Source organism: Gobio gobio, assembly GCF_949357685.1.
Source record: "Gobio gobio genome assembly, chromosome: 11".
Taxonomy (NCBI): domain Eukaryota; kingdom Metazoa; phylum Chordata; class Actinopteri; order Cypriniformes; family Gobionidae; genus Gobio; species Gobio gobio.
The window spans coordinates 30,762,416-30,778,574 of NC_137104.1; the positions used below are offsets into that span (position 1 = coordinate 30,762,416).

General features: G+C 37.4%; 2 protein-coding genes across 3 annotated transcripts in view; both read right to left on the bottom strand.

The window, feature by feature from the left end:
- Positions 1-1,841: 1,841 nt before the first annotated feature.
- p3h4 (prolyl 3-hydroxylase family member 4 (inactive)) overlaps positions 1,842-16,159 on the bottom strand; it is a 159,569-nt gene continuing 145,251 nt past the window's right edge. For both annotated transcript variants that reach the window (XM_079829363.1, XM_079829362.1), the window contains one exon: positions 1,842-2,395. In XM_079829363.1, the coding sequence (XP_079685489.1) occupies positions 2,246-2,395 (150 nt within the window). In that variant the 3' untranslated portion in view covers positions 1,842-2,245. The remainder of the gene's footprint in view (positions 2,396-16,159) is intronic.
- Positions 8,239-13,792, bottom strand: LOC307133961 (uncharacterized protein). Its single transcript, XM_079829364.1, has 5 exons — positions 13,303-13,792; positions 12,904-13,072; positions 12,028-12,186; positions 8,560-8,636; positions 8,239-8,470 (listed from the first exon to the last, which is right to left on the bottom strand). Exons 1-5 carry the CDS (start codon positions 13,619-13,621, stop codon positions 8,244-8,246), a joined length of 951 nt encoding a protein of 316 aa, XP_079685490.1. The 5' UTR covers positions 13,622-13,792; the 3' UTR covers positions 8,239-8,243.

Below are 16,159 nucleotides of genomic sequence, written 5' to 3' on the forward strand. Positions count from 1 at the left end.
GCAGTTGCTTCAATGCATTTAGGGGTGTGGTCCTGGTCAAGACAATATCCTGAACTTCAAACTGAATGTCAGAATGGGAAAGAAAGGTGATTTAAGCAATTTTGAGCGTGGCATGGTTGTTGGTGCCAGACGGGCCGGTCTGAGTATTTCACAATCTGCTCAGTTACTGGGATTTTCACGCACAACCGTTCATGAAAATTTCTAGGGTTTACAAAGAATGGTGTGAAAAGGGAAAAACATCCAGTATGCGACAGTCCTGTGGGAGAAAAAATGCCTTGTTGATGCTAGAGGTCGGTGGAGAATGGGCCGACTGATTCAAGCTGATAGAAGAGCAACTTTGACTGAAATAACCACTCGTTACAACCGAGGTATGCAGCAAAGCATTTGTGAAGCCAAAAAATGCACAACTTTGAGGCAAGATGGGCTACAACAGCAGAAGACCCCACCGGGTACCACTCGTGTCCACTACAAATAGGTAGTGAAGATGTTGAAGATGTTGCTGATCATGTTTGTTAGCCCAGGACATTTTACAAATCCAGACCAGACGAGGTTCTACAGCCATGTCCGGAATAAAGAGTAGCCTATCCATGTCATACAGTAAGATTTAAGATTTTGACCATATACCTTTTGAAGTCACAGACAGTATGAATGTCAGTAAGCTATAGCCTACTTGTTGTATGTCGACCACAGGGTGTCACTGTGGCCTCAACCCTTCGCCCTCGCCTACTCTGAGCTCGATTGCTATGTCTGAGGTAAACCACACCCTCCTCATTACCCTACGCACGAATAAATGTAGAAATACATAAATGTAGAAATACGTAAATGTAGAAATAAATAAATGTAAAAATAAATAAATGTAGAAATAAATAAATGTAGAAATTAATAAATTTGGAAATAAATAAAAGAATAAATAAATAAATATGGAAAAAAATAAATATATGCATAAATAAGGAAATAAATGTATAAATAACTATTCTTTTTTTTTGCTTTTCTATATATATTTATTTATTTATTTATTTTTTACATTTATTTGTATATTTATTTATTTTTAATAATGGCAGGTTTGGAATTCCATAACAACGCACCCCATCTGTGCAACTGGGATTTAAATCGCGGCTCGTGTCTTCTGCTGGTTAGATCAGCATTAAAGAACGATCTCAACTGTTAAATAACAGATATAAGATTAAAATAATATCAGATTTGTCTTATTTTAAATAAACACAAAAAACAGAGATGAAAACTAAACTTAAGTAAGAAATTTACTTTTGCTATGGTTAAATACATGTTCAGTAATATCTTCCAGAGATTTTTTAATTTTGGCGCTAAATTTCTCTAAATAATGTTGATATGGCAACTAGTAAATACACTAAGTTTCGTCATTCTGGCATGTGTGGAAAGGGTTAAAACATGTGCGTTACTACTAACCCCGCGTTAGGTTGTGCCCCGCGCTCCCCTATCTGAAGTTTTAACTGTATTAATGTATTTATAAGAGTATGAATGTAATATGACACAAAACACCCGCGATCGCGGACAGGTATCTGAAGTTTCAACTGTATTAATGTATTTATAACAGTATGAATGTGATATGACACGAAATACCCTTGATCGCGGACAGGTATCTGAAGCAAACGGCTTTCCCAAACTGCGCATGATCGTTGACCTATGCAGATTCTAAAATAGGCCACGCCTGCCCAATGACGTAATATCTGTTACGCTGTTCTGAAATCCCTGGAAATAAGTGCTAGCCGCAATGTCAACAACTCTCTTATATAGCTGAAATCAAAATGACTAAATGTGAGTCAGAATTAAAAAGACTACACAGCAAATATGCAGACAAATTTCATATCAACAAAAATATTTATTTTAATATATAACACATCATTAAATGTATGGTAGGGTAACAAACAGAAAAAAGGACACCAAGGGTTAACATACTATTCCCAAGGATACAATGATATTCCCAATACAGGCATGATTTTGTTAAGTGGAGTTTAGACTGGTGATCCAATTTCAATGAGCTTATCTAAAAAAATTCTTACAAAGATATGCATGTTTTGTTTTTAGATGTATGTGGTAAATAAGCCCTTATTGCATTATAATAATACAAAAGCTCCAAGGTTCTGGTTAAAAGAGAGAGTTACAATTAATGCATTACATTTCATCTCCAGTAAAAGGGCAAGAGAGTCATCAACTTCCCTAGGGTAACAAATAAGAGTACAAATAAGAGTATTTGATGTGGTGTGTTTTATTCAGCTGGTTCTCCTGTATCTCCTTTAGTTTTGGGTTCCTGCCACCATTCAGCAAGGAAAGACTCCTCATAGTCCCCAATTCCCTCAAACTCTTCATCAGGTGGATTTGATGGCGCTGATGCTGCTTCCTCTGAACTCACAGTATCCTGTTAACAAACACAATTCACATTCACATATTTATATGATCTGTGGTGAACAGCACATTCCAGGGCCCAGTTTAAGGCCGGGCCCTGCTCTGTCCATTACAAGTCAAGTCAACTTAATTTATATAGCGTTTTTTACAATGCAGATTGTTTCAAAGCAGCTTCACAGTGTTAAACGGGAAAATAATGCAACAGAATTTGATTCGGCTGTACAGCCACTCTGGAGAAAACGGTGATGTCATCAGCTCATTTCAATTATCATATAGTGACAATGTGGGCAGATCAGTAATTTTGTTGATATAGTTGATGTAGTTTAGTAATTAGATTTATTTGGATATTTTAGTTGAAAATTTAGTGTCCACAACTGAGCAAGCCATGAAACTGCTAAATATGGGTTTATTGGTTTATAGGATGACATATCAATTAAACAATTATTAAATTGCAATATTCGAAAAATCTGAGTCATCACGCCGGAGACGGGTTTATTGAGGATGACATATCGATTAAATAATTATTAAATAGGAATATTCGAACGATCGGCGTCATTACGCCGGAGACGGGTTTATTGAGGATGCCGCGTCGGTGAGGCAATTTCAGGGGGGAAGTCTAATTGTCTCTGCAGACACTTCAGGGATGTGTTTGTCATTGTCTGGGCGCATGATGGAGTATGTGTTAAAGGGATCCCATGGTGTTGAGACTTGTATGGCTTAATATAACATAAATGATGTCTCTTACTGAAATATGTAGTTGAAAACCCATGAAAGATCCACGTAATTTAAAAAATCCATTATATATTTGGACAATGGGCGGCGCCATTTTGTTTGCGTTCTAGGTTGATGACGTAGAATGGTTGCACTCGGCAATCAACTGGCTCTACCCGTAGCTATTTTTACCACAACACAACTCGAAAAATGTTTCAGAGTTAAAATCAATTGCTTTGTAATTGCATTTAAAACACACTCAAACACACATATGCACACAAACACACTCTCACACACACATACACACCAACAAATCGGTGCGCGCACCCACGCCCACAAACACACACACATCTGACAGACTGCTCTCTGTTCTCAATCGAGATGTGTTATGGGCTGCCCTCGTCAGTCTCCACGACAGGGGCTGAATCTGAAATCGCCCCCTAAAACCTCATTCACTATTCCCTACGTTAGTCCACTAATACAGTTCACTTGATGAGTGAATGAAAACGAGTGAGTGAATTCGGACAGCCGCTGTGTGTACATCAGCTGTACACTCATTATTGAGGTTCAATGTGGGATTGAATGAGTGCACTCAATAACGTCAACTATGGTTTTGGACACCACTACAAATGGCTGTCCCTTCAGATAGTGCCCTATTTGAGGGTATTGGGGGCGATTTCGGATTCAGCCAGGGAGAGTGCTGGCCTGCCGAATCGGAACCAGGTGACAAACTAGGCAAGTCAACCTCATGTATAACATTACAGCTGATTGAGCGTGTGTGTGCACAGTTCGTGGATGTGTGTGTGTGTGTGTGTGTGTGTGAGCGCGACGATCTATTGGTGTGTATGTGAGAGAGAGAGAGTTTGTGTGCACTTGTGTTTTAAATGCAATTACAAAGCAATTGATTGGTTGTGTTTAACTCTGAAACATTTTTCGAGTTGTGGTAAAAGTAGCTACGGGTAGAGCCAGTTGATTGCCGAGTGCAACCATTCTACGTCATCAACCTAAAACGCAAACAAAATGGTGCCGCCCATTGTCCAAATATAATGGATTTTTTTTAAATAACGTGGATCTTTCATGGGTTTTCTACTACATATTGCAGTAAGAGACATAATTTATGTTATATTAAGCCATACAAGTCTTGACACCATGGGATCCCTTTAAGAGCTCGCTCAAGAACTCAAAAACCATTTAGTGCTTTGTAAGTAATAAGCAAGATTTTAAAATGTATGCGATGTTTAATATGGAGCCAGTGCAGTGTTGACAGAACCGGGCTAAAATGGTCATACTTCCAGGTTCTAGTAAGAACTGCTGCTGTGTTTTGGACCAGCTGCAGTTTATTTATTAAGCAAGCAGGGCAACCACCCAGTAGAGCATTACAATAATCTAGCCTTGAGGTCATGAACGCATGAACTAACTTTTCAGCATTTTGCATTGAAAGCATAAGTCGTAACTTAGATATATTTTTAAGATGGTAGAATGCAATTTTACAGATGCTAGAAATTTGGCTTTCAAATGAAAGATTGGTATCAAAGAGCACACCCAGGTTCCTAACTGACGACGATGACTTGACAGAGCTGCCATCAAGTATTAGACAGAATTCTAGGTTACTGCTTGTGGAGTTTTTTTGTCCAATAATGAAAAATTCATTTTTTTCTGAATTAAGTTGCAGGAAATTACTAGTCATCCAATTTGTTATATCAGCTATGCATTCTGTTAATCTTGTGAATTGGTAAGTTTCATCAGGGCGTGAAGAAATATAGAACTGAGTATCGTCAGTATAACAATGAAAACTAACGTCATGCTTCCTAATGATATCTCCCAGTGGTAGCATGTACAGGGTGAAATGCAACAGTCCTAGCACTGACCCTTGCGGTACTCCATACTGATCGGTGTGACATCTCTTAATTTACTGCTACAAACGGATAACGGTCAGATAGGTATGATTTAAACCATGCCAATGCAATTTCACTAATGCCAACAATTTTCGAGTCTATTCAAAAGAATGTTGTGATCAATAGTATCAAATGCAGCGCTAAGATCGAGTAACACTAATAGAGAGATACAACCCCAAATCAGAAAAAGTTGGGACAGTATGGAAAACGCAAAAAAAGTGATTTCTAAATTTACTTTGACTTGTATTTCATTGCAGACAATATGAACACAAAATATTTCATGTTTTGTCTGGTCAACTTTATGTCATTTGTAAATATGCATCCTTTCCTGTCATTCAGACCTGCAACACATTTCAAAAAAAGTTGGGACAGTAAAGCATTTACCACTTTGTAATGTTGCCATTCCTTTTCACAACACTTAAAAGATGTTTAGGGACTGAAGACACCAAGTGATGAAGTGTTTCAGGTGTAATTTTGTCCCATTCTTCCTGCAAACAAGTCTTAAGGTGGGCAACAGTACGGGGTCTTCGTTGTCGCATTTTGCGCTTCAAAATGCGCCACACATTCTCTATTGGAGACAGGTCGGGACTGCAGGCAGGCCAGTCAAGTACCCGTACCCTCTTCCTCCGCAGCCAGGACTTTGTAATGTGTGCAGAATGTGGTTTTGCATTGTCTTGTTGAAATATGCATGAACGTCTCTGGAAAAGATGTCTTCTTGAAGGCAGCATATTATGCTCCAAAATCTCTATGTACTTTTCAGCATTAATGGTGCCTTCACAGAAGTGCAAGTTACCTTTGCCAAGGGCACTGACACAACCCCATACCATGACAGACCCTGGCTTTTGGACTTGTTACTGGTAACAGTCTGGATGATCCTTTTCTTCTTTGGTCTGGAGCACACGGCGTCCATTCCTCCCAAAAAATACCTGAAATACTGATTCATCTGACCACAGTACACGTTTCCACTGTGTGATGGTCCATCCCAGATGCCTCCGAGCCCAGAGAAGTCGACGGCGCTTCTGGACACTGTTAACATAGGGCTTCCTTTTGGCACAGTACAGTTTTAACTGGCATTTGTGGATGTAACTACGTATTGTGGTACTTGACAAAGGTTTGCCAAAGTAGTCCTGAGCCCATGTGGTGATATCGCTTCTAGATGAATGACGATTCTTGATGCAGTGCCGCCTGAGGGATCGGAGATCACGATTGTTCAGCTTAGGCTTGCGCCCTTGTCCTTTACGCACTGAAATTCCTCCAGATTCCTTGAATCTTTTAATTATGTTATCAGAATCAGAAAGAGCTTTATTGCCAAGTGTGCTTGCACACACAAGGAATTTTTCTTGGTGCTGAAGCTTCCAGTGCACATATACAAAACAAACACAACAAGAACATAGTAATACAAATTCTAAGAATAAAATATGAAAAATAGTATAAAAAATACAAGGTCACAGTTACGTTTAGTCAGATTAAACATCTACAGATTATGAACATATTTACAGTAGTATGAATATATAAATATAAATAATCTCCTGAGTTTAGAAGATTGCACTAAACAGTCAGAGTATTGCACTTAGGGAAGGGGGGGTGTATTTAACTGTTCAAGAGGGAAATGGCCTGTGGGAAGAAACTGTTCCTGTGCCTAGATGTTCTGGTGGCCAGTGATCGGAGTCGCCGTCCTGATGGTAACAGTTCAAAAAGGCGGTGTCCAGAGTGAGCGGAGTCTGTGATGATTTTCCCTGCTCTCTTCCTCACGCAAGAGTACAGGTCCTCGAGGGTTGGCAGGGGAGCACCAATAATCCTCTCCGCAGTCCGGATTGTGCGTTGTAGTCTCTTGATGTCAGATTTGGTAGCTGAACCAAACCAGACAGTGATGGAAGTGCATAACACAGACTCAATGACAGCCGAGTGTGCACTGTTGAATGTGAAATATCCAAATCTCTTCCTATTAGGCCATAAGGTGAACTAGGAAAAAGGGTCTAAAAAGTGATTTTTGTTCCCACACCTGGGCACTAGTCAAGTCAAGTCAACTTTATTTATATAGCGCTTTTAACAATGTAGATTGTTTCAAAGCAGCTTTACAGTGTTAAACAGGAAAATAATGCAGCATAATTTTATTCAGCTGTATAGCCATTCTGGAAAAATTTCAAGTATCATACAGTGACAGTGTGGGCTTTAGATCAATAATTTGATCAGTAATTTAGTTTAAATGGTTAATTTAGTTTATTATTTAGATGTATTTCGATGTTTAGTTGAAAAATTTAGTGTCCCCAACTGAGCACGCCAAGCCAGAGGCAACAGTGGCAAGGAAACCAAAACCCCATTAGGTGACCTAATGGAGAAAAATAAACCTTGGGAGAAACCAGGCTCAGTCGGGGTGCCAGTTCTCCTCTGGCCAATTAACAAACAGCGTATTATTATTATTATTCTGGCAGTTTTACAGCTCGGAGGTCATAATAGATCAGAATATTCGAGGGACCGGGGGCAACATGCTGGAGACGGGTTTATTGAGGATGATGTTGATTAAATAATTATTAAAGTGCAATATTCGAATGATCGGAGGCAACACGCTGGAGACGGGTTTATTGAGGATGACATATCGATTTAAGTATTATTTAATTGTAATATTCGAACAATCTGAGTCAACAAATTGTTTTTAAATGCTTTACTTTTTAAATGAATTTTTGCATAGACAACACCCTTTTGGACTTTATGTTAAAAGTTCTCCACAAAATATCCTGCAGTTTTTTGTCACAATCCATAAATGCATATAATTGTGAATTGAAAAAAAAATCTTATACTGCTGGTTTTGCTTGTATCTGTATTTTTATTCATTTTGGCAACACAAAATATATCTCAAACTGACATTTATACATGTACCTTAACATTTGAGACTGACATTGGTGCATTACTATACTCAAGTGTGAATGTAGACCATGAAATATGGCAAATTTGTAGAAAATACTCTTCAACTTCAACAGATTGGCACCAAGCAAAATTAAACATACACATTTTAAATGTAGCAAAACTGTGATGTTTTATACATCAAAAATTTCAGCAGGTACTATGTAATCACATGAAGTTTAAAAAAGCAGCACACTTTGGCCCAAGTTGGCTGAAATTACTCAAAATGCTTCCCTGCCCCCTTAATTTTGAAAAATGTCACAATAGATTCATTACAGCTCAAAATCAGCTCAAAATATGACAGCATGTCTTTACTCATCAGTATCATCCCTATCACTATCATCATCATCAGATTTACATCACATTTAAATCATCTGACGTGGGTGGCCACGGGCATGTCATACCGGGAGAGTCACATAGAAGCATCTTTAATATCAATGCCGCACTATAAAGTGTCCTTGTGTCCTCTGTAGCATTGACAGAGGCCATTGAAATTGGTCTTTGCGGACCAGCCACTGTACTTGCCGTGTTTTCACCGTCACTTTGGCTAGTTACCTCAGTTGACTCAGTTGTTTCTGTACCTGATGGATGAGGTTGCCTGTCTATTAGCTTATCTGCAGACTTATCTTATTAGCTTATCTGTGTAGTGTCTCAACAAAAACCAGCTCACTGATGTTGCGCTTGCTAGGTGCGTGAAACACCAGCTGGGGGAAATCACGGGTCAACCTCCTCTTTAATTTATCCTGCCTGAAACAAAGATACAGTGAAAAATTATCACAACGGTATAAATATAGATATATTAACACTGAAAACAAATAAGTTAACATACACTGTGTCAGCTTCTACACATTATAAAATATGATTATCATTATTATACATATTAGGGCTGTGAATCGGCAAGAATATGGTGATATGAACGATACGCAGCACGATACAGGGGTTGTGATATGATAAATTGCGATACTGTAAGCAAGGTGATATATTGGAATATTTCTTATTTTAGTTATATGATACAATTTTAGGAAAGCTGTCATAAAGAACACACCACCAAATACAAACCTTTGCAAAGAAAAAAAAACGTTTTGTGCATTACGAGTAAAGGGTGAAAAATAAAGTGCTTGCAGGATTCTTTAGTTATATTAAATGTATAAAATGTAAGCTGTTATAAACAGACCATATATATTTATAGACCCTGCTTTAAAGGTATTTATTCGATACAGTGGCTAAATTAACCAAAAATAAAGCTTCAACTTCTGATGATTGTAAACAGCACAGCAGTAATGACTTTATGAACTTCTTCACATGTAAGATTGATAATATTAGGAAAAAAAATTTAACCATGCAGCCGTCTACTACAGTATCACATCTGATAGAGCATTGTAGTGTCACTGAGGAAAAATTACACTCATTCACTGCTATAGGAGAAGAAGAATTGGCTAAACTCGTTAAATCATCAAAATCGACAACATGTATGCTCGGACCCTATACCGACTAGGCTATTAAAAGAGATGTTACCAGAGGTCATAGATCCTCTTCTTAATATCATTAATTCATCTTTGTCATTAGGATATGTACCGAAAACTTTTAAGTTGGCTATTATTAAACCACTTATTAAAAAAAACGCAACTTGATCCTACAGAATTAGTCAATTATAGACCAATCTCAAATCTACCCTTTCTGTCAAAAATACTTGAAAAGGCAGTGTCTTCACAATTATGTTCCTTTTTAGAAAGAAATGGTATCTGTGAGGATTTCCAGTCAGGATTTAGACCGTATCATAGCACTGAGACTGCTCTCATCAGAGTTACAAATGATTTACTCTTATCATCCGATCGTGGCTGTATCTCTCTATTAGTGTTACTCGATCTTAGCGCTGCATTTGATACTATCGACCACAACATTCTTTTGAATAGACTCGAAAATAATGTAGGTATTAGTGGAATTGCTTTATCATGGTTTAAATCATTCCTATGCAACCGTTATCAGTTTGTAGTAGTAAATGAAGATATGTCACACCGATCGCAAGTTCAGTATGGAGTACCACAAGGCTCAGTGCTAGGACAACTACTCTTCACCCTGTACATGCTACCACACGCCTATTAAACATCGCATAAATTTTAAAATCTTACTTATTACTTACAAAGCACTAAATGGTTTAGCTCCCCAATACTTGAGCGAGCTCTTAACATATTATACTCCATCACGTCGACTGCGGTCTCAAAATTCTGGCCAGTTGATAATACCTAGAATATCCAAATCAACTGCAGGCGGTCGATCCTTTTCCTATTTAGCTCCGAAACTCTGGAACAGTCTTCCTAACATTGTTCGGGAAGCAGACACACTCTGTCAGTTTAAATCTAGACTAAAAACACATCTCTTTACTGTGGCATACACATAAAACACTTTTTCAATGAAATGATTGTCAGGCTGCATTAACTAGGTCAGCCGGAACCGGGAACACTTCCCATAACACCTGATGTACTCGTTTTTTAATCAGAAGAATGGCATCTACGCTAATGATAGTCTCTCTGTTTTATCCCGAGGTTTACTGCAGTCAGCCGGATCCGGGCCGTATCAAGTTCAGATGGTGGACCTGCGCCCATAGAAGACCAACACAGGACCCCGAAGTGTCTGCAGAGACCGTGATTAGACTCCCCCTGCAACTGCCTCATCGACACGGCATCTCAATAAACCCGTCTCCGGCGTGTTGACTCAGATTGTTCGAATATTACAATTAAATAATACTTAAATCGATATGTCATCCTCAATAAACCCGTCTCCAGCGTGTTGCCTCCGATCATTCGAATATTGCACTTTAATAATTATTTAATCAACATCATCCTCAATAAACCCGTCTCCAGCATGTTGCCCCCGGTCCCTTGAATATTCTGATCTATTATGACCTCTGAGCTGTAAAGCTGCCAGAATAATAATAATAATAATACGCTGTTTTTTAATTGGCCAGAGGAGAACTGGCACCCCGACTGAGCCTGGTTTCTCCCAAGGTTTATTTTTCTCCATTAGGTCACCTAATGGGGTTTTGGTTTCCTTGCCACTGTTGCCTCTGGCTTGGCGTGCTCAGTTGGGGACACTAAATTTTTCAACTTAACATCGAAATAAATCTAATTAATAAACTAAATTAACTATTTAAACTAAATTACTGATCTAAAGCCCACACTGTCACTGTATGATAATTGAAATGAACTGATGACATCAGCGTTTTTTCCAGAATGGCTATACAGCTGAATAAAATTATGCTACATTATTTTCCTGTTTAACACTGTAAAGCTGCTTTGAAACAATCTACATTGTTAAAATCGCTATATAAATAAAGTTGACTTGACTTGACTTAAAGGTTTAGTTTCAGTTTACAATTGTAACATGCAGTGTCCTAACATTTTGATCTGAACAAAAATAGTACTAGCATAATGGCACATCATTAATGTTAACGTTAATATAGTTCGCTGCTAGTAATGGGGGGTGAAAATAGTTCCAGCTCCCGATTCCGTGTACAAAAACCGAAGTGTGGTGTCATTTCGGCTTTCGTTACAGACAAGGTACAAAAGAGATTCTAGTACGCTCATTTTTGCTTCCTTGTACAAGTTAGGCACAGCATTGTCCGTAATCTGTCGGCAGGATGATATTGTGTAACGAGGCTCCAAAGTTTTCAGCATATGATGGAAGCCTTCGTTCTCTACGACACTGAGAGGACGCATATCTTTGTAAAATGAAATAAAGTACTGACAGAGTTATTTTGGTTGCACACATTGAGGTTGGTGGTAACTTTGATGTGTGAACTTGCTCCAGAGTGAGTTGATATGAAGGGGATCCTCTCTTTTAACGTTAGCCGTTTGCTGCTGATCTGTTATCCGTACATCAAAATGATGCCTCGTTATGTGCGCTCTCAGATTTGTTGTGTTCTTCGAATATTTGACATTGGCATTGTACATTTTATATACGGCTAAATTTTTGTCAATCTTTTTCGTACCTTGTCTGTAACAAAAGTCTAAATGACGCCACACTCAGTATTGCTAAACAAAATATTGCGATACTCACGTGTATTGATATTTTCTTACACCCCTAATAAATATATATATTGCATAAAAGCTGCCAAAGAAACTCATGGTATTTAAATTACCTGTAGTTTGAAGCATCAAGATCTTGATGTTTTTTCACAAGATTTAAAAAGATCCTTCTTAGCTGCGTCATTGTCAGCACCTCTTGGTTTACAATAATTCTATGGTGGATGATCCTCTCACAGAAGATCTTGTAGCTGGCATTGAAGGTTGGATCATTTCTGAAAAGAAAACATTAAAAATGGAATATATATATTATTTAGTGTGCCATAACTATTTCACAATGCATTCTATTTAAAATATAGTAGAAATAGTAGAAAATCCAAAGCAATTGACCAAGCGATTTGTGAAGATTTTTTTTATTTATTCTTCAGAAAGAAAATGCATTGGTAATAAATTATTTCTAGTTTATTCTACTTTCACAAACCACTAAACATTTTATTATTCATATCAAAACCTTAAAAAAAATGTAATTACTTGAAATTAAATAAGTGGTTTGAAGCTTTAGCTTAACCTGATATACTAACAAAAACAGAAATACAAAATTATAAAAAACTATATAAAAAAAGTTAATTGAGCTTAATTTGTGTATTTTTGTGCTTCAACAGTCAAAAACAGTCAAAATTCTGACATGTATTCAAGTAACAGTCGGTTATGTATTGCTTAAATGCACAATTAATGCATTACAATTTAAATAAACTCAGATTTTAGGAGACTAAATCTACTGTAGAATTAGTCAACTAAAACAAAACTAAAATTCAGGTGACTAAAACAATGACTAAAACTAAATGGCATTTTAGTCAAAAGACTAATGATTAAAATTAAATCAAAATTTGCTTTCAAAACTAACACTGCAATGATGGGGCTTCACTTTTGAAATGTGCAATAATGTGAGGGAATTATTTATTGTTATTTGATAATGCAATATAACAACTCACTGTTCTTCTGAGGTCCCAGTAACTGTTGCAGTAGACTTTGTCAAGAATCTGGTGTACTGTCTGTAACAGGACTTGTGGTATCGCACTTCCAGAGACACACAGTCTTTGTCTCGAATATGCACAAGAATGCTAGTGTCTTCTTTAATCTCAGCAGCTTTCAGCAATTGGCCTGTAATTAATAATAATAAAAAAATTGTAAATAAATACCATCAAATAAAAACTGTTAACACCAACAATATTAAGTGTTCTGACACTGTATGCAAAACAATGCTAATCTGACTGTACAATAAATATTAAATAAATAATGTAATTGAATATGACAGTTAGCCATGGTAACCTGCATATTATATTAAACTTTAAAGTTCAAACGTGTGTGTTGTTGTTGTTGTTTTTTCTTACCTGCTGACAATGTTTCTGCCTGTGAAAGATGGTCTTTCTGGCGTTTGCTTGCAACAGTAATGTACTTGTCCGTTTTCTTACAAATTATGCACAAGGCAGGAAGCACAGGACCTGCACAAGCTGCTGGCAGGCCCGTCCTGGACCTTAGTTTCTTGGTCGGACATTCAATTGTTGAGGTACTACTAGCCGATGACACAGACTGGCCTTGAACTTGAGCGTCAGGACGCTGCATGACCCGTTTCTCGGCCGCATCCAAACGTTTTTTTGTCAATGAAACGCCTGTAGCAAGTGGAGTGAAACCCAGCGTCTTCGGGAACATTGTCAAACTCGATTTCTAGACAATGTTTGTATGTTTCTGCTATTCTCTGATTCTCACCCTGCAAGCCAAGCCACCGTTTGACGCTGTTTCTGAACGTATCCCAACGTGTGTGTGTAAAATCCTTTGTTTGTTCTTTCTTTATGGACGTGAGATGCATATAGCATTGTTCATAACGCTTTTTACGGAGTTTAAAAGGAGGTCTGGCCGTAATTTCATCATCTTCGCTGCTCGATATTGACGACATCTTCGACTAATATTTAAACGTCGTTCCTAAAAGCAGCCACCTTATTGGTCTAGCGGGAAGCATGTGACGAATGTTCCGCGAAGCCGCATCACTCATGATCAAAATATGATTACGCGAGGGAGGAACTATTGCTGACTTTAAACACTGATAAAAAATAAACTGCAGGATTACATATTAGAACTTTTATTTTCTCGATCAAAACCAATAGATCTTTTTATTTGCCCCATACATGGGAACAGGATTAAATGAAAAACGTCTTCACCTTACGGTCTATATCTTTCTTTGAGGAACATTGTTTTTAAACATTTCAATAATTTTCTCACGTATTTGTTGGCAAACTGGCGATCCTCGTCCCATCTTTGCTCCTAAAGGATTAGACCTTTCTTGGATGCTGCTTTTGTACCAAATCATAATAACAATCACCTGTTGACATCCACTGTTTCAAATCACATAATTATTTAACCATTTTACCTCATTACTAGCCCTAAATTGCTCCTGTCCCAACTTTTTTTTAAATGTGTTGCAGGTCTGAATGACAGGAAAGGATGCATATTTACAAATGACATGACTGGTCAACACCAGACAAAATATGAAATATTTTGTGTTCATAATGTCTGCAATGAAATACAAGTCAAAGTAAATGTAGAAATCACTTCTTTTTTTTTATTTGCGTTTTCCATACTGTCCCAACTTTTTCTGATTTGGGGTCGTACAACCACGATCGGATGATAAGAGTAAATCATTTGTAACTCTGATGAGAGCAGTGATACGTACTATAATACGGTCTAAATCCTGACTGGAAATCCTCACAGATACAATTTCTTTATAAAAAAGGAGCATAATTGTGAGGACACTGCCTTTTCTATTATTTTTGACAGAAAGGGTAGATTTGAGATTGGCCTGTAATTGACTAATTCTGTAGGATCGTTGCGTTTTTTTAATAAGTGGTTTAATAATAGCCAACTTAAAAGTTTTTGGTACATATCCTAATGACAAGGATGAATTAATGATATTAACCCTCTCGAGTCGGCCGTCGCGCCGGCGTGATTGGCTTGCTTTTTTTCTTATCAGTGCCAAAGAGACTCAAATAACTCTTGTCGTTTTTTTATCATTCAGGCAAGTGTTATACATCATTATAATCTGTTTAGTTTCAAAAAATTTTAGTACAGTAACAATAAAAACAAATTGTTGTGCTTTTTGCAAAATAAAGAAATCAAACATGATTCGCGATCTGCAGCCTCTCTGTCAAAGACGTTCATTCAGATACCTAATGTTACATAATTCCTTTGAAGTTTTGGTGCTTTATATTTGAAACTAGACTTCTCAGTAGGGGAAACTACATTTTTCAACTAAATATCCAAATGAATCTAATTATTAAACTAAATTAACCATATAAACTAAATTACTGATCTAATTACTGATCTAAAGCCCACACTGTCACTGTATGATAATTGGAATGAACTGATGACATAACCGTTTTCTCCAGAATGGCTAGACGGCTGAATAAAAATATGCTGCATTATCCTGTTTAACACTGTAAAGCTGCTTTGATACAATCTGCATTGTTAAAAGCGCTATATAAATAAAGTTGACTTGACTTGACAACTCTTCTTCTCCATTTTTAGTGTATTTCTGTGGCAGAATTACAGCGCCACATACTGGCATGGCATGTATATTACATCTTTTTGAGCCGTTTTCATGCTCTCGTGTGTACGCAGATATTTCTTATTGAGGAAACGAGGAAAAAAAAAATTGGATAGGGAAAGCTCTGGTTTCCAGGATTTTTCTCCATATAATGGACTTCAATGGGCTCCAAACGGTTCAAGGTCCAAATGACAGTTTCAGTACAGCTTCAAGGGGCTTTAAACGATACCAAACGATACCAGACGATGAATAAGGGTCTTATCTAGCGAAACGATCAGTTTCTGCTAGAAACCGAGCAGTATTTATGCTATTATTTTACCTCTTATCAGACGAACGTGATCATCTCTGAGCTCCGCCATAACTTCCGCTAAGTGAGGTCAAAATACGAGCGTGGTCATAGATGTATACGTAGATGCCTCATTAGCGCCTGCACGGATCAGTAGAATGAGGCATCTATGATCAATATATCTATGACCATGCTCGTATTTTGTTGCCTCTGGCTTGGCGTGCTCAGTTGGGGACACTAAATTTTTCAACTAAACATCGAAATACATCTAAATAATAAACTAAATTAACCATTTAAACTAAATTACTGATCAAATTATTTATCTAAAGCCCACACTATCACTGTATGATACTTGAAATTTTTC